The following is a 19765-nucleotide window of genomic DNA, read 5'->3' on the forward strand; positions in this document are numbered from 1 at the left end:
ATTAAATTGCAAAACGAATTGACAGTTAAATGATGAAACTGAATATTGAAAATTGAAATGCAAAATGAATTGCCATTTGAATTTTGAGACTGAAGTACCATGGCAAAATGGAATGCAATTCAATCCATGTTTATTCTATTTTTTAACCAAAATTATTGGAATTGATTTTAGGATTAAAATACAATTTGTTGGATATTATTGCAAATTGCAATATTAAATTGCATAATGAATTGTCAATTGCATAATGTAATGTCTTTTTGAATTGCATATTGCAGATTGCATTCTCATTTGAAAAAAGCTACTCATATGCTTCCATAAAAACTGGTACTGCAAGCACTTTCAAATTACTGTAGAGCGGTGTATCCCCTTAACCTGACTCTCGCCAGATGAATTTCGTTCCGCCTAGCTCAACTCACATCCATCTGGGATCGGTTCCATTGAGCGTGATTTCAGCACGAGATTGTATGGTAGAGCCAATCAGGACGCAGGGCGGGAGTTTCATAGATGCGACGTAGCGTAGAAGAGACTGTGAGACTGTTCTCAGTGTCACGGGTTGGCTTCAATGTGAGTGGTTGAAGTAGCGGACAAGACGGACAATAGAAGACGGACAAGTGGCTTATCCAATCTTATGCAACGATTTTTTAATAAGGCCCAGCCTTCTGAAGCACCACTCCAATGGATCGATCCCAGATGGATGAGTGGAGCTAGGCGGCACGAAATTCATCTTGCGAGAGTCAGGTTAGTATCCCCTTCCCCTCCCCCCTGACTAGCAGAACTGGCACCCTGGATGCGAAACACTACTGACTTCGTGATTAGTAGATAGGTGGAGGGTGGCGCATCAGCCCAAAACACAACATGACAACATCAACATCAGTTGAGGGCTGCAACTTTACTTTTTAAATGACAATATCCTGGCCGGACTACTGTTGACAGTGATATAAGTATTTGAAATGAACATGAATTCTTAATGTCTAGTGACATATCAGGGCCATTTTATGATTAATAGAAATACATTTCTTACATACGGTTCCTTTAAAATATAGGGCTGTATTTTGGGTCACCAGGGCATGGCGTAATACTCGTTATTAACCCGCGCAAAGTTGAATTCGGTATTTTGCACGTTTATTTTTTAAGCATTGCGCCCAGGGGTGTGGCAATTAACAACCTAGGGAGGGGCCTAGCGCGTTGTCTAAAAATCGCTATCATACACCACCTAAACCTGGTCAGAAGTCAATGGCGAGTTGTTCATATGCTATTTTAAGAGCGCATGTCACCAGTCATATTGGCAGGTGCACGCACCATCCTTCTATCATTCATGAACGCACACCAGCGCACGTCCATGCAAAGCATTACAAATTGCACGATTACAATGGGAAACATAATTAGAACAAAGAAATTAGAACGAAATACTGTACATCTCATAATGAGTAGTTATTCACCATCATTTGCAAATTGGTAATGACGGTTAAAAGTGATTAGGGGAGAGGCGAGAGACACGTATGGAGCACAGCTGAAGACGCACTGCTATAAGCAACTCTTCTGCAGGATAAATGTTGTTTTATTCAGTCATTTGAGCAACATTAGGGTAAGTGTTTCTTTTTCCAGCCTATGTTTTCGGTGGTAACCCATTGTCAGTCAATAGTGAAAGTAACTGCATATAACTGTCTTGTCGTTGACTGACTCCTTGGTGAAGTTAGTTTCACTTTGCCAATGAGTTCAAATAATAGACGAGTGCAAATGCGTGAAGGCTATGCTAGGTTTTAGTAAAGCATGGTTTAAGAATGACTATTCCATACGGTCTTGCAAGCAGCCTCCTTCAAATGCGCCGTTGAATGCCAAAATACCGATGCATTTATTTGACATATCGCGCGTTGCGCCGTTAAAGGGAATGACAGATGTCATTCTCATTGGTTTAAAATGATGTTACGCCCCAAACACACCCAAACAAATTCCCAAGTTCACATTAAAACTGTTGGACATGAAAGGCCACATGGACTACAAACGAACTACAACGTGACGACAAAAGTGATGACGAGCCCCTAACTGGGCAACTCTGTTAGCAAAATCTATCCCCAGTTTCCGATCTCTGACTCACACATTACGTGACGTGAATGACGCGGAATGATGTTTTCACTCGGAAAAAGGTTTTTCCGAAGCCCATGAACGCTAGGTCAGACTCATATTCTGGCTAGAATTGAGTAGGCCTATGACTAGGCCTACGTCAGGCTATGTTTTTCGTGTTAAACGTCACTGAAGCCTAGTTGATTGATGGATGACATCTTCCTTGCAACAGTGTCGATGTCTGAGACCTGGGCGATGTTTGAGCATCTTGTAATGTTAATAACAAATGCACCTTCCTGTGTAGACTAAAGTAAGGAGCCTAACTTGTGAAAGTTAGGTGTGTTTCTATGGGGAAATGTTTTGGATATCATACAAATGATGGTCATGAAGGTCAGACATACACACGAGGCATTTAATCAATGATACCAGCTTGGCTTTTTATGTAAGATTGCCTTTTATGTAGGTACTACATTGTAAAAGGCAATCTTACATAAAAAGCCAAGCTGGTAGTGACAATGATGACATACTTATGAGTAGGGATGTGCACTCGAAGCTGACGTTTCGAAACAGTGTCGAGCGTGTTTCGAAAAGTGTTTCGAAGTGTGGTTCAAAACGCTCATGTCACGTGACCATGGCTAAGTGAGGCTTCGTGGTGTTTCAATTTGGTTTGGACAGGTGACACACTTACTGCGCAAGCCAATTACCCGAGTAAACACCTGTTTGATCTAAATGACAAAGTCCCAGATTGCTTAAAAGTCATTCAAACACATCCTATTTTTGTGGGTTTTTTGTGAGGAGAGAGATTTTGAGAGATATAGCGACATATAGCGATTGATAGTGCATTCTTGTGATTGATAGGTTAGTGATATAGATTCATTGACAGGCTAGAGACCGACAGTGAGCGATAGTTTAGATAGTCTAGTGACCCTTTGAAATACTGGCAGGAGAGGAGAGTGGTTTATCCAAACCTAAGTGTGATGGCAAAAAAATATTTGTGCATGCCAGCAACAAGCCTTGTGAAAGATTTTTTTCCAAGGCTGAGGAGGTTTATTCAAAAACAAGAAACATGCCAAGACGGCAGAACAACTGTCCTAAATAAAAATGTATGTTGACATACAAAAAATGTGTTGTTTATTTTTCCCATGTTGAACCTGATTAGTCTAACCTGCTTCATTCATGTATCCTTTATTTCCCTACAACATGTTCCCCAAAAAAACCCTGGGCCATAAGCATAGCCTACATTTTAAAACCATTGTAGCATTTTCCTCTCCAGCATATTCCAAAGGATAATGTACTATGAAACTGAAATAACAAAACATCTGTAACTGGCAGATATAAAAATGTTCCAGTTACTGAAGGCATATACTAGTCTGAACTTTTTAAGCACCAGCAGAGAGTCGAATACCGGCCGCTCCGGCCGAATACAAGTGTGTTAACCGCTGAACCATGTGGCTGTGGACGTAATTTTGCGTTCCATGTTGGCTATTTATATTTTTTGTCTGAAGCAGTTGTGCTTCACGGTCAAAATGTGATGTTAGCAAAACTGGCCACTAGATGTCACCATGGAGTTACGTGTGTCGGATTGTTTCGAAGCCTCGACACAATTCCGGCGCAATTGCTTCGAACGTTTCGTTGTTTCACAAAGCCTCGTTCTGCCCATCCCTACTTATGAGTGCTGTGACACAAAATAACATCACAGTAATCTGTGTTTCAGTAAAAGGTGTATGAAATATAAATGTATGAAATAATCTATCTTGTTTAGTTTAAAACAGACACAGACACACTAACACAATTTGCTGTCTAAACCGAACATTACGATCTATATCTTTGCTTTGTTACCTTGGGCTATTGGCTCTGTGCACTAGGTAGAGACAACTCCACGTAGTGCACGTAGGCAGGTGGAAGCTAAAATCACGTAAATATCTACTTGAAACCGAGCAGACTGACACACAGCAGTGCTCCTTGGAGCTGCCCACAGGTTTAAGCAGTGTTGGGCAAGTTACTGAAAATTAGTAATTAGTTACAGTTACTAGTTACTTCCTTCAAAAGTAATTGAATTACCTTACCAATTATATCAAAAGTAATTAGTTACTAGAGAAAGTAACTTTTGAGTTACTTTTAAAATGTCAATATGAACAGTACTGAACAGTCACACACAATAAACCTAATTTTTAGACCTATTTATTGTAGTTTCAACAGGCCTTCAAATCAATAGCCTTGTGCAAGAGTTGTCAAACTTTTTCCGACCCCAAAACATTCTACAATGCATGAAGGCCTCCCTGACCTTGTTTTGCGCCACTCTCACCATCTAGGTGGTTTGATAGATATGTACAGTACACTGCCTACGGCTTGCCTTCTACTACTACTACTACTACTAGTATGCATGGTGGTGCACTGACACTGAATTCTGCAATATAGTAATAAGTTATTATTACCATTATTATTGCAATCCTTCTGTAGGCTACATGGAATGAGTTCAATGGGATGTAATGTGAAACAATGTTAAATGGCCTATTTTCAAAGCAGTTATTGTCTGCTCACACACACATACAACCTAGGTTATCCTCATCCTGCTTTGAACACAGTTGTATTATGATTAGAGTCTCGTGACGCCGGCTACTGCGGTGTAGGTCAAAGTCCGCCGCTGGCGGCGGCATCCCCCTATTTTGTAAAATTGATTTTTATTCCTCTGGGTGTTGCAATTGATATCCCTGATTAATATGATTGCCCTCAGTAAAAAAGAAAAAAAAAAACAGGACGCAAACAGTTAGGTTCTTGGCTTCATAAGATGTCGTGTGCCATCGGGAACGCGATGACCAGCGGGCGGCGTCGTGTAAAACAACGTAAGATCGCGGGGAAAATGGCCGTAACGGCGGACGGTGCATCAGGCCGGACTCGAACCGGCGATGCAATTCTTAAAGTGCTATAGATAGCACAGCGCTGCCTATTCTATGTGCGCCACAGAGACGCTGATTAATGCAGTGCCCATTATGAACATGATTAGAGTCTTGTGACGCCGGCTACTGCGTGTGTAGGTCAAAGTCCGCCGCTCGCGGCGGCATCCCCCTATTTTGTAAAATTGATTTTTATTCCTCTGGGTGTTGCAATTGATATCAATGATTAATATGATTGCCCTCAGTAAAAAAGCACAAAAAAACAGGACGCAAACAGTTACAAACAGTCAGGTTCTTGCAGGGCCGGCGCTAGCCATTTGGGTGCCCTAAGCACAAATGCTTGGTGGTGCCCCCAACCCCCAACCAACCAACCACCACCACCACCAAAGGAATAACAACCATTCAGAATTTCTTAGGTTCTCTTTATTTACAAAATCAGAGCTGACTTTAAAAGGCCCTCTCCGCACAATTTCCACACATCAGCATCTAAAATGTGAGCTGACCATAGAGCAGGATCAGTTGGAGGGGGCAGATATGTATCTGCAGTGTCACTTGCTGATGGCCCCTCAGTGACAGGACTCACTCTGCCTTCAGAAGCAGATGCGGTTGTGTGTCGACTTGTATCTGTACCTGGGCTATTTGATGATTGTTGGTCAGGGCTGAGTGCTGTTGCAGAGTCTGCAGAGCTGGTTGGTGGCTGGTGTTGTGGACTAGAACTGATGGTTGATCTAATACTTCCTCCTGGCCTTGAGTTGCTCCTTGCATGTATCTTAGCATTGACCCTGCATTCAGAAATACAAGACAAAATATTCAGGGATTCTACTGAAATGCATTTTTGATTGAACCATCATACAAAGATATTGCACACATTAGGCTAGTCTTTTAGGTTTATATAGGCCTATGTGTCACATGTGACACTATGTGAAAATGTAAATTCAAAACTCTATTTTACCTTTAAAAGAGGTCTAGGCACAATATAATAATTCTGTACATAATTTGACAACTCTGTGAATATGGAAATCTACAAACACTGAGATTGTGTTTTTTTTTTCCCTAATTGCAGTTCCACCAACACATGTCGCCCTCTATGAACCTCTTGAAAATAACCACATAGAACAACTAAACTGATCTAAAGCTGTCTAATTTGGCAAAATCACATCACGTTCAGTTACAGGGTTTTTCCAAAGTACACCTTAACAAGAGCCGTTTCCCACTCATCTAGGCCTACGTTATGAAAGTGTCACAGTAGCATTACTTTTTCACTACACAATCAGATCGTTTGATCATAATTGATAACAAACGCCGAAAAAGCGTCCTGAAATGCAAAGCAAACTAGGCTAATAGGCTAACGTTATCTGACTATATCTGATGGCTAAAAGAAATAGCAAGCCCAGTTTAAGCATAATCAGAAATACCATTGCTTGCTAGCTAGCAACCTGAGGAAGGATTGCTAGTCTTATGCACCGATTGCTAACGTTAACAGAAAACAGCCGAGTGTTGAATTGCATTCCATAACCCATAATCCATCCATATCCACAACGTAAAATAACTAGCTAGCCAGCATCAATCAGTGTAACACTTGAACATGAACATGGCTAGTAGGAGCTTACGTAACAAAGTTTAAAGCATAGACATGCATACACGCAAGGGCCACAAAACTAACATTTTTCTTTATTACAGTGCATGAAAATGCACTGTACTGTTCTTCCTAGGCAACTTCTTATTATTATTCCGCTTACCACTTTTTCCGTACGCAATTTCTCTTGAACAGTTTAACTTAGAAACTTCATTCAAACTTTGTAACGTAGGTATTCAAACGGACCAAGCTGCTATGTCTTTTCAACTTTGAAACTTTTATACTTTTTAAACTATTAAAGAAAAACTTTTTAAAAATCCCCATAGACTATTGCCGATTATGACATCATAATACGGCGATTAAGCAATTAGAATCCTATGGCAGGTGTTCAGGCCACCTGCAGCCTCAGGCTTTAAGAATACAATCTAGGTCAATTAAGACTACACATCCTATTCAACTGTTTCCTCACCCAAAACTGTTTCAAAATAAAAGTCATCACTACAATAATCCACTGTTAAACAATGTAACCCATTAAACTACTGAACTTTTTACATTCAACTTTTAAACGGTCTACTTTTAAACTATCATTAAACTATCTATGTATTAAACTAGATGTCTATCAACAACTTTTAAACTATCTACATTCAACTTTTAAACTATATACATTCAACTTTTAAACAGTCTACTTTTAAACTATTATTAAACTATCTATTAAACTAGCTGTCTATCAACAACTTTTAACTTGTCATCAACTATGTCAACACTTGTCATCAACTATGACTCCTACCCACTGTAGCTAGTTAGCATGGTTAGCATAGTTAGCATGTTAGCATTGTTAACATTTTTAGCAAAACTGCTAAAAATGATTAGCTAGGTTAGCTAAGTCACATGGTTAGCATAGTTAGCATGTTAACATTGTTAGCATACTAGTTAGCATTGTTAGCATGCTAGCTAGCATAGTTAGCATAACAACTAAAAATGATTAGCTAGGTTAGCTAAGTCACATGGTTAGCATAGTGAGCATGTTAGCATTGTTAACATGCTAGTTAGCATAGTTAGCATAACTACTAAAAATGATTAGCTAGGTTAGCTAAGTTATATGGTTAACATAGTTAGCATGTAAGTATTGCTAGCATAGTTAGCATGTTTAGCAAAACTGCTAGAAAATGTTAGTTAAGTTAGCTAAGTATCATGGTTAGCATGTTAGCATTGCTAGCACTGCTATAAAACATTAGCTAAGTAGCATGGTTAGCATAGTTAAAAATCTTAGCATAACTGCTAGCAAACATTAGAGCCATTCCAACTTTCAGTTATCGTCAAATATCTACCTATACACAGCCATTAAACTATTTTAATATCAACATTCATTAAACTTCCAGTCTGTCAACAACTTTTAAACTATTTACCTTCAACTTTTAACCGGTCTACTTTTAAACTATCATTAAACTATCTATTAAACTAGCTGTCTATCAACAACTTTTAAACTATCTACTGTCTATCAACAACTTTTAAACTATCTACATTCAGCTTTTAAACAGTCTACTTTTAAACTATCAACTTTTATTAAGCTATGCAACCATCATGTCTATCCTAGCATCACCGTAGTAACAATCTCTGTATTATCTGTTTTAACTATACATGATATTTTACATCCCAACTTTAGCATTTTCATGCACTGGTAATTCCTTGGAATTGCATTTCTAGTTTAAAACATTGTCTTACCTGCAAGCACCGCGCGAGTATCATCTGTCTGTCTCTTCTTTTTCCTTTTTTCCGCCCCCGACTCTTGAGGCCATGTCAAAGGTGTCTGCCTAAAGATTGAGGCGTAATCGAACAGACCACTGGGAGGTGGGGGAGGGGGGCACCAGAGGGAGACTGGAGAGAGGGCCGCACAGGAGATTCACCTTTTTCTCGAATAATTTAGTCTAGGCCTATTACCTTTGTATTGCTTTTGTATATTAACATGCTTTATACATATTGTATTTGTTATTAGCCTATTGTGATGATTTTTCACGACCAAGATTTTTTTGGTGCCCCCCCAGGCACTTGGTGCCCTACGCGCAGTGATGTGCGTGTGCGGAGCGCCGGCACTGGGTTCTTGGCTTCATAAGATGTCGCGTGCCATCGGGAACGCGATGACCAGCGGGCGGCGTCGCGTAAAACTACGTGAGATCGCGGGGAAAATGGCCGTAACGGCGGCCGGTGCATCAGGCCGGATTCGAACCGGCAATGCAATTCTTAAAGGAACACGCCACCCAAAATCAGTAGTGATATATGTTCTTACCGTAACTTTCACGAGTTGAGTCGTACCTCTCCCGCGTCGGTAGGTGCACTCAAACGCTCTGTCGCGCGGCGCGAATGTGTTAGCATGTTGCTATGCTAGCGGGCTCTGCCGTGGCCGTAGAGAGAGGCACATAGCAGTATTCAAACACCTCCACGTTTTACCTACTTAAATACAGTTGCACGAGTAGTTGATGAAAAATGTTAGGGCACACAACATGAAACGTGACGATTTTCCAAGCGAATAAACATGAGAACTACAATGTGTGGCGCAATAGCACTTGGGAGTACAGTGTTTATTCGCTTGGAAAATCGTCACGTTTCATATTGTGTGCCCTAACATTTTTCATCAACTACTCGTGCAACTGTATTTAAGTAGGTAAAACGTGGAGGTGTTTGAATACTGCTATGTGCCTCTCTCTACGGCCACGGCAGAGCCCGCTAGCATAGCAACATGCTAACACATTCGCGCCGCGCGACAGAGCGTTTGAGTGCACCTACCGACGCGGGAGAGGTACGACTCAACTCGTGAAAGTTACGGTAAGAACATATATCACTACTGATTTTGGGTGGCGTGTTCCTTTAAAGTGCTATATAGCACAGCGCTGCCTTTTCTATGTGTGCCACGGAGACGCTGATTAATGCAGTGCTCATTATATACATGATTAGAGTCTCGTGACGCCGGCTACTGCGTGTGTAGGTCAAAGTCCGCCGATCGCGGCATTCCCCTATTTTGTAAAATTGATTTTTATTCCTCTGGGTGTTGCAATTGATATCAATGATTAATATGATTGCCCTCAGTAAAAAAGCACAAGAAACAGGACGCAAACAGTTACAGTCAGGCTCTTGGCTTCATAAGATGTCGCGGGAGATCGGGAACGCAATGACCAGAGGGCGGCGTCGCATAAAAAAACTTGAGACAGCGGAAAAGCCCGTAACGGCGGACGGTGCATCAGGCCGGATTCGAACCGGCGATGTGATTCTTAAAGTGCTATATAGCAGTGTTTCTCAAACTTTTTCAGACTAAGGACCACCTAACCAATAAAAAATAAACGCACGGACCACCTAGGTAAAAAAGATTAGACCTACTTCAACAGTATACTCACTGAACCACCTTGCTTATTGTCTTTGTGCTTTGGTTATTGTGTCAGAGGATTCATATGATTTAAACTGGCATATCTTACATAGACAGTGTTGCAGAACTGTTTGGATTTACATATAAGTTGGTTCAATATTGCAAACAACTTATCTACATTATATTTTACCACGTCTGCTCGCAGACCACTTGGGATAGTTTGCGGACCACCAGTGGTCCCCGGACCACACTTTGAGAAACACTGCTATATAGCACAGCACTGCCTTTTCTATGTGTGCCATGGAGACGCTGATTAATGCAGTGCTCATTATATACATGATTAGAGTCTCGTGACGCCGGCTACTGCGTGTGTAGGTCAAAGTCCGCCGATCGCGGCATTCCCCTATTTTGTAAAATCGATTTTTATTCCTCTGGGTGTTGCAATTGATATCAATGATTAATATGATTGCCCTCAGTAAAAAAGCACAACAAACAGGACGCAAACAGTTACAAACAGTCAGGCTCTTGGCTTAATAAGAATTCGCGGGCGATCGGGAACACGATGACCAGAGGGCGGCGTCGCGTAAAACAACGTGAGACCGCGGAAACGGCAGACGGTGCATCAGGCCGGATTCGAACCGGCGATGAAATTCTTAAAGTGCTATATAGCACAGCACTGCCTTTTCTATGTGTGCCACGGAGACGCTGATTAATGCAGTGCTCATTATATACATGATTAGAGTCTCGTGACGCCGGCTACTGCGTGTGTAGGTCAAAGTCCGCCGATCGCGCCATTCCCCTATTTTGTAAAATTGATTTTTATTCCTCTGGGTGTTGCAATTGATATCAATGATTAATATGGTTGCCCTCAGTAAAAAAGCACAAGAAACAGGACGCAAACAGTTACAAACAGTCAGGCTCTTGGCTTCATAAGATGTCGCGGGAGATCGGGAACGCAATGACCAGAGGGCGGCGACGCATAAAAAAACTTGAGACCGCGGAAACGGCGGACGGTGCATCAGGCCGGATTCAAACCGGCGATGAAATTCGCCGGTGTGTGCCACGGAGACGCTGATCAATGCAGTGCTCATTATATACATGATTAGAGTCTCGTGACGCCGACTACTGCGTGTGTAAGTCAAAGTCCGCCGATTGCGGCATTATTTTGTAAAATTGATTTTTATTCCTCTGGGTGTTGCAATTGATATCAATTATTAAGGAGGGATTTTGTGTATACATACCATATCAATGTCACTGACTGGGAAGAGTTGTAAATGTATCTGTTTATTTCGACTATACGCAGATATCTGGTGTTCATCATGGTGCTGGTTACAGTGGTGGTGCTGAACTGTGTCATCGTGCTGAACCTCCACTTCCGCACTCCCAGTACTCATATCATGTCTGAGTGGACCAAAGACGTAGGTGGAGAGGAGTACACACACACACACACACACACAGACACACATACACACAGACACACATACACAGCCTGTATCATGGACTGCAAGTAAGATTCCAAATCCTCTGTCCTAGTTCTTCCTGGTGAGGCTGCCCCGCATGCTGTTCATGTCCCGTCCTGCTGACGATGAGCCCAAATGGGACGGTGCCCTCCAGCGGCGCTCCAGCTCTGTGGGCTACATCGCCAAGGCAGACGAGTACCACTGCATCAAGTCCCGCAGTGACCTCATGTTTGAGCGCCAGTCAAAGAGACACGGCCTGGAGACTCGTATCACACCCTCAAGTACGTGAGTGGCTAGTCACATAAGTGGGGGTATGGGACCAAAGCATGTAGTAGCACAATTAGCACTGTGTACATCAGGGCTTCTCAACTTATTGTGACCCAAGGACTGATATTCTGACCTTAGGAACATGACTGAATAAATAAATAGCAATTATCACATTGAAAGTACATTATAAAGGCATATTTAGGGATCACAAGCAATGCCTTCTCGGACAACCAGAGGGCCACAGACATCTGGCTGAAAACCCTTACTCTAGCTCTAGCTCCAGCTGTCTGGGAAAGGACTCTCAGAATTAAATTGCCAAATATGCAAAGACACTTCTGAAGTGATTTTTTGTGCTATTTGTGGTGTCTTTATTCTTCATTTTTACAGTATGCAGTCCCAGTGAGGACGACAGTGACACAACACAGCAGCTATATAGGGAGATAAAGACAGCTGTGGATGGGGCTACTTACATCGGCAAACGTATGCATGATAAGAAGGACTACAATAAGGTCATTTTCAAGAGCCTTTTTCTCTGGTTTTTTTTTCTTCTTTTCTGAATTCTACACTATTTTCTAGATTCAGTATTGCATTAATTCTACACTATTTTCTAGATTCAGTATTGCATGCCCACATGCCCACCAGAAGCTCATACTTTATCTGCCTTTCCTTTTCTAACCTCCACACAGGAGAAAGACAGCTGGAGATCAATAGCTCAGGCAGTGGACCGTCTCTGTTTCTACCTGGTCACTCCGGTCATGACGGTTGGGACCATCTTCATCTTCCTGACGGGCATGATCAATCACCCTCCCCCACTGCCTTTCGAAGGCGACCCTTATAACTACCTGGAGGAAAATAAACGGCTCCTATTCTGAGAGTCCACTCCTAATCTGAGGGTCCACTCCTAATCTGAGGGTCCACTCCGCAACCCTAAGCATTGCAGTGTATTGGAACTAGTTACAGGAGCTCTTCAGTATCAATATCGTATTCATTACACTGTCAAATGCATTTGTGATGAAATGTGTATTAGAATAAAACTTCACAAATAGAATTGACGTTTATGTGAATATGTTGTCAGATTGTATTCTTACTGGGTGTGATGATTTCATTTGCACTGTGTATTTTGCTTTTGTTTATCTTCACATGTATGGTTTTATTTTCTATCCATGTTGATTATTAAAGTGTAGTATCAGGAACCTACTTCTTTTCTGCTGCTGTTGTACCGATTAGTATTCACACGTGGTGTGCCCTGTAGTGTTCAAACCAATGAAATACATTTTTTTACAGACAGTCTCATCCAAAACTGTGCCTTTGGAGCACATGAAATATTGTATACATGGAATTAAGGAATCAATGCAGTAGTGTAGCATTTTCATATCAAATTGATTACCTAAAGGTGATGTATATCTTCTGAATATTGAGCAGTGTTTATGTCAGTGTAAAAGCTACTTACACACGGATGTCTAGAGTTTGGCTGTCTAGAGGCTGGCATTCTCTAGTTTGGTTTGGTTCACAGATCATCTTAAAGGAGAACTCTGGCCATTTTTCACACAGATCTCTGTTTCTCAAGGTCACCGAGTACTGTTGGTACAAACAAAAACAATAAAAATCAATGCTTCCTAGCTAGAGTTACTGCAGCCAACAGCTAGATCACCCAGGCAGCTACAGTGCTACACTCTGGGGGCATCTTCAAAATCATGCCCCCAATGTTTTGTACTGACGGTACTCGGTGTCCTCAAGAATCAGAGATCTATGTGATAAATCGCCTTCCTTTAAGTTGGAATACAAACATGCTATACAGTGTGCAAAATTGCATTGTTTATAGGTCACGTGGTACAAAATATCCAATCTCAATGACAAAAACAAATGAACAAAAATACATTCTAACACCTGATACATATTTATTTATGTTTTATTTAGACAGCTACTTTAACGTAGCATTGTTAAGTATAGATAGTGTTACTGAGGCCAAGGAATTCAACTTGTCTCCTGTCAATACAAGAAAATAGGCAGTAGAAGATATCAATGTTTTTAAATGTACATCTTTTGGGTGTGCCATTTTCAAATCTGAAGAGTCTACTGATACACATTACATTTTTGATCAGTAGACTCTTATCAAAACATGCCAGACACACATTAAGGCGAGACACGGCAGGCGAAAACATCGTTTTTTCATGCACTGGTCAATTTTGAGATTTTGAGCTAGTCTGTTACCTTAGCATGTATTCTATCACACTACTACAACAAAAAAGTCCGATTTACACATTTAGGTGTTTATTTCATTATATTGTGTCTACTCGCGCCTGTATATTTATCCTAAATTCAGCGAAAGTTAGCATTCTAACCTTGCATGCACTCCCGCGACTAAAAACTTATTGTGTGTAGTACCAGAGCCCGTCTACGGAGAGCCTTGCCACTCCTTATTAAGTCCCATTGTACCGAATTTTGGTTGCAGTTCCACTAGATTTCCACTGGGGGCGATCGCCATGAATGCAGAATGAATGGGAGTCAATGGAGCTAGACGGCTAAATTTGCCTCTTTCACCTGATTGTCGTTGACAAATCTCAGATTTGATTGTAGTTTGTATAACTTCAACATGGGTTATAGGTCAAAAGTTGAATGAACGAGTACTTATGTCCTTTTGATTTCTTACAGGTTGGGTCGTTGTTGCCCATAACACGCTAGCATTGTGCTAATGAATGACGTCATTGACACGTTTGAAAGGCTTTTTAGAACAATTAAGTGACTTTTTACAAAATATAATACTCAACCAAGTGTATTTTCTTTGCCTCCCCTTTCGAAAACAATATTCAAATTACTTGGAAAAAAATTATATCCAGAGAAAAGTGGATTTTGAGGGGTACAGCTCCATAGACCTCCATGCATTCTGCACTCGTGGACGAGCGCCCTCATGTGGAACCACAGCAGGAACTGCAACCAGTTCAGAAACCGGAAGTTTTCCGAGAGTGGCAGTTCTCCCCTTATTAGACATTCTCTGGTAGTACCATTGAAAAGCTCTGTTTTACCTGTATCACGCTATGTGATCCATATATGGACACTACCTTTGTATCAGCAACCAATCGCGAAAGTTCAAAGACGAGTCTAGGCTGAGAACGGAATCTCATTGGCTGTCTTTCAAGGCTGTTTTCTCAAAACGAGTTTCCTCTCCCACTCTGAGCAAGGAAACTCCACTTCAGAAGCACGTACATACACCAAACTTTCTAGACTTATGCCTAACTATATTTCGAAGATTTTTACTGAAGGGTTTGTTGATATATTATTCCTAGCCTGACTTACATGACATTTTATGCCTAAAAACATGGCAAAATCGATTTTTTTAGGGCTATTGACATCATATTCTGATTTACAGGATTTTCATAAATCCCTCTGTAAATTTTTCAACATCTATTATCTGAACACAATGAAAACATAATTTTGAAACTGGCTGTATCCAATGCTCAGGTTTCTTGCTTTAAAATGTATGCAAATTAGCGCACATTTAATTAGATAATGCCTAATTTGCATATGTAAACATTAAATTACAGAAAACTTGTAATACATTTTTTTCTCATATTAATGTAAGTAATCAACTGGGTACGTTTCATAGTGATATCTGCTTGTTAAAAATGTTACCCTATTCACCTGTAGTGTCTCGTCCTAAGAGATAAAATAAAACACTACTAAATTTATTTGGATAATAGAAAAGAAAAATGTTTATTTCAAGTATAAAACTGATCTCCACAGACTAATACATGCTGTAATTTACTTGGAGTTGAGAACATTATTCTTTCTACAATATTCATATACAATCAAACAAATAAGGAAACAGTAAACTTCTATGATTACTTGATAACACTTTATAATAACTACACACAATTCATAATTTATTAAGCCTTTGTTACTTAGCCTATTAGTTAATGGTTTGTTCATCATTAGTAATTTAGTAGATTAGTATATTAAGTGGCAAGGGCTAAGAAAGGTGGGGGAGGATTGGGATTTGGGGGGGGGGGGGCACCAACAAGGGGCATCCAAGAGCAACAGGGGCAAGGAAAAACTCCCTTACCAAGGAAGAAACCTTGGGCAGATCCACGGCTCAAGGGGCTAACCCAACTGCCAGGAGTCTTGGTGTGTGTGTTGGGGGGATGACAAGGGAGATGGGATAGTGTGCTGTGTATGTGGGGAGAGGGCAGTGTGCAATATGTGTGTTGGAGAAGCTTCCTCATGAGACAATGTGCTGTGTATTGGGGGGGGGTGTGTGCTGTAAGTATGTTGGGGATGTGTGTTGGAGAAGCTTCCTGATGAAATAATGTGCTGTGTATGGAGGGGAGAGGGGGGAGGGCAGTGTACTGCAAGTATGGTGAAGGGACTTACTATTGCAAGCAGAGTACTGTATGTATGATGTATGTGAGTGATGACAGTGAAGATGTGTGTGTGGGCGGGAGGGGAGTGGAGCAGTGACTGTGTGTGTGTAGTGTGTGTGTGGGTAGGTGAGGGCAGTATGCTGTAAGTATGTAGAGGATGTGTGTTGGAGAAGATCCTGAAGACAATGTGCTGTGTATGTAGGGAGGGGGGGGGGGGGGGAAGTGTGCAGCAAGTATGTAGAGGAGGCTTACTGTAGCAAGCAGTGTGCTGTATGCAGTTGCCACAGTTACCTTGAAAAAGTAATCTGATTACTGATTACTGATTACTCCTTTAAAAAGTAACTTAGTTACTTTACTGATTACTTGATTTTAAAAGTAACTAAGTTAGATTACAAGTTACTTTATTAGTTACTTTCAGCAGCTGTGACAACACCCCAACGCCTCAACATAAAAATGATAACCGGTTTTGCCAATACTCACTATACTGGAAGTGCATTTTAACAGCAATGTGTAGCAGACATCCCAACCTAACCTACTTAGATACTGAAATAAGGAACCAAATAAGGAAGGCCTATTGATAGAAATTGTTACAGTAAAATATGTAGATTTTTTTTCATGTAGCCTTGGCAACTAGCCATCTTGTAGCCTATAGGCCTGAGTAATATGCAAATGAAATTACACTTGTTAAACTCACCTCAACAAGTCTTTTGCAATCATTTAGCCCGCCGTGAGCAATGCTAAAGTCGCTGTTACAAACAGTGCAGTGTGCGAGATTATCATTATGTTTTAATCTTTTGAGACAATTGGGTACACTTTTGTGTAGTCTGATGTGAAATGGGTCTTAATCTTCCTTTTTGAGGGGCACTGAAGCTGCCACGACTCTTCTGTTCCTAGATACACTGACTGAACTGATTAATTATGTTTGGGAGAAAAGAGATATAAGCACTTACACTGAAAACTGATTGGTTGATTTAGCAAAACAGACCAGGATGCTCTCTGTCTTGGATGCGCTTCAGGCACAAACGCACCACTCCTCTCTCTCTCCCTCCGTTGTGTGCGCATTAAGCTATGCACACGCGATTTGAAGCAAATATTCTAGAATCTTTGATTTGAAGTCCGGTCTGGCTTGCGTGCTCTTGTTCGCTCTAGGTTCCGGGAGATTTTATGTAATTTGCGGGCGTCAGGAAGCCGCTATCAATATGTGGGAGACTCCCAAAACTTCGGGAGACTTGGGATGTCTAGCTAGACAGCACTTTGTCGCCAGCACAGAATGTACAATGTACCTTAATGTTGTCATGTTTAGCTGACACACACTCAAAGTAATGACTGATGAAATGTGCATGTCTCTCTCTCCCTCCATTGTTGTTTACGTTTGTGTCGCTGCACGTGAATTGTCCTCATGCTGAAAACGTGAGCATAGCCTACATGACATTAATCCCCAAGACAAGAAGAAATCAAAGAATATATAGAATATATATATATAGAATATATCTAGAATATATAGCCTAGAAGGAAAATGACAAAAATAGTAACGCACAGTAACTTAGATAAGTAACTTTAATCTGATTACTGGTTTGTAAATAGTAGCGCGTTAGATTACTTGTTACTGAAAAAAGTGGTCAAAATAGACAAACGCGTTACTGGCATCACTGGCTGTATGTATGTGAGGTGAAGACAGAGATGATGTAAGTGTGTGTGTGTGTTGGGGATGGGGGGGGCAGAAAGACTAGGCAATCAAGGACATGGGTAGATACATGGAGGAGAAATCAAAAATAATAAATAAAAGTTCTATGGAGATGTGCAAAAGTTGGAGAAAGTCAGATATGCGTGTGTGTGTTTTGACGTGTGATGAAATAAGAAAATAAATAAATAAAAGGTCTGTAGCATAGGGAGAGGGATGTAAAAGTGCTAAAAGTCATGTAGGTGTGTGTGTGTGTGTGGGGGGGGGGGGTCATGAGTGCTGAGGAGTGAATGAGTGCAAAGTCAGTAAAGTGTGAGTTCAGAGTTGGGAAATGTTTGAGAGTGCTGAGGAGTGAATGTGTGCAAAGTCAGTATAGTGTGAGTTCAGAGTTCGGATGGCCTGGGGATAAAAACTTCTCCTGAGTCTCAGTTCTGGCTTTATGACTACAAAGGCGTCTTCTTGATTTCAGCGGTAGGAATAATCCATTGTTAGGATGAGAACAGTCCTTCAGAATCTTTTGGGCTCTTAGGAGTACTCTTCTGGAATAGATATCTTGTAGAGCAGGGAGTTGAGTTCTTGTAGTACGTTCAGCTGAGCGCACTACTCTCTGCAGAGTACTACAATCTCTAACCGTGGAGTTACACCATAACAGGTGATGATGCTACCAGTTAGAACACTCTCAACCGCTGAAGTGTAGAAGGCCTTCATAATGGATGTAGAAACTTTCCTTAGCTGACGAAGGAAGTAGAGTCGTTGTCTGGACTTCTTCAGAACATATTGAGTGTTAACAGTCCATGTTAAGTCTTCAGTAATGTGGACACCAAGGTATTTAAAACTTGTGACTCTCTCTACAGGTTGCTATAATTAATAATTAACTCAGGAGTTACAAATAGTTAGTTAATGATATTTTGTGAGCTCATCTAAAGTGAGGACGTTTTATGCCTTGCAACACATTTACAAATGAGTTATAAAGTTTACACTTTCATTTATTCATTTAGCCGACACTTTCACCCAAAACGACTTACACATGTCAATGAAATTAAAGGGCAAGGCCACACTGGTGGACGCTGGGGTTTGAACCCCCAACTTTATGGGTTACTGCATGCTAACCCGGCTCCCTATCCACTACACTACCTCTGCCCAGTGATATTACAACAGTCAATTCAAACATATAAATATAGATATGTGTGTTTACTATGAACAAACCATTTTTAACTGTGTGTAAATATGATTTACGGATGAGAATTAATGTAGAAATAATGCTTTGCAAATGAAGAATACAGCATTTAATAATAGTTTACAGATATTTAATAACAGTGTGTAGTAGAAGAAAACAGAAACAAGGTAGGACTGTGACAAGGTAGTGTAGTGGATAAGGAGCTGGACTAGCATGCAGTAGCCTGAAAAGTTGGGGGGTTGATTCCTGGCTTTCACTGTTATGTCAATGGCCTTCAATTTAATTGACATGTGTACATCGCTTGTCTGCTAAATGAATGAATGTGAATGTAATTTTTACAACTCATTTGAAAATGTGTTGCAAGGCATAGAAAGTCCTCACTTTAGATAAGCTCACAAAATATCATTAACTAACCACTTGTAACCACTTGTATCCTCAGCCTAACTAATCATTAGTGCATGTGTATATTGCATAATTTATTAAGTATTAACAATAATTCATAATCTTTTTTTTAGATATCTAATAATCTAGATAAATCATGTACTTACAAACTTATTTTTTGGATAGGCTTATTTACTATGAACAAACCATTTATAATTGTGTGAACAAATGCTTTACTGATGATAAATTATGTATGAACAAGAAATTACTAATGATGAACAAACCATTAACTAATAAGTAACAAAGGCTTAATAAATGATGAATTGTGGGTAGTTATTATGTAAGGGATAATGTATAGAGCGCCGGTCATTACTGGGAAAACTAGATGCACCGCAGAGCGGTACAAAATATGACCGCCGCCCAGTCCAGCACATTTTTTCCACAAAAAGAAATCACGCTGAAAGGCCTATATGATTCTAACTGTCTCACTAAATTGCATTATCCACACTCAATTCTCACTGGTATCTGCTAGACAACAAGTACCAAAACTTGATT

General features: G+C 40.6%; 1 protein-coding gene across 1 annotated transcript; it reads left to right on the top strand.

Annotated features, from left to right (window-relative positions):
- The first annotated feature begins 10820 nt into the window (after positions 1-10820).
- LOC143131532 (acetylcholine receptor subunit delta-like) lies at positions 10821-12694 on the top strand. The gene is made up of 5 exons (XM_076291176.1): positions 10821-10939; positions 11190-11304; positions 11420-11627; positions 12001-12122; positions 12300-12694. The coding sequence occupies exons 1-5, from the start codon at positions 10821-10823 to the stop codon at positions 12483-12485; spliced, it is 750 nt and encodes a 249-aa protein (XP_076147291.1). The 3' UTR covers positions 12486-12694.
- The last annotated feature ends 7071 nt before the right edge of the window (positions 12695-19765 follow it).

This window comes from Alosa pseudoharengus, unplaced genomic scaffold, assembly GCF_046254945.1.
Source record: "Alosa pseudoharengus isolate Yale_2024_CS ecotype anadromous, Long Island Sound unplaced genomic scaffold, YU_APseudo_1.1 YU_APseudo_1.1_scf_18, whole genome shotgun sequence".
Taxonomy (NCBI): Eukaryota; Metazoa; Chordata; class Actinopteri; order Clupeiformes; family Clupeidae; genus Alosa; species Alosa pseudoharengus.

What these genes read in the sequence shown, in the direction of transcription:
- LOC143131532 (XM_076291176.1), top strand. Translation starts at nt 10,821, where the DNA reads ATGTCGCGGGAGATCGGGAACGCAATGACCAGAGGGCGGCGACGCATA. An exon ending in TGTCTGAGTGGACCAAAGAC is followed by an intron (nt 11,305 to 11,419) that starts GTAGGTGGAGAG and finishes CCTCTGTCCTAG; the next exon opens with TTCTTCCTGGTGAGGCTGCC. An exon ending in GACTCGTATCACACCCTCAA is followed by an intron (nt 11,628 to 12,000) that starts GTACGTGAGTGG and finishes TCATTTTTACAG; the next exon opens with TATGCAGTCCCAGTGAGGAC.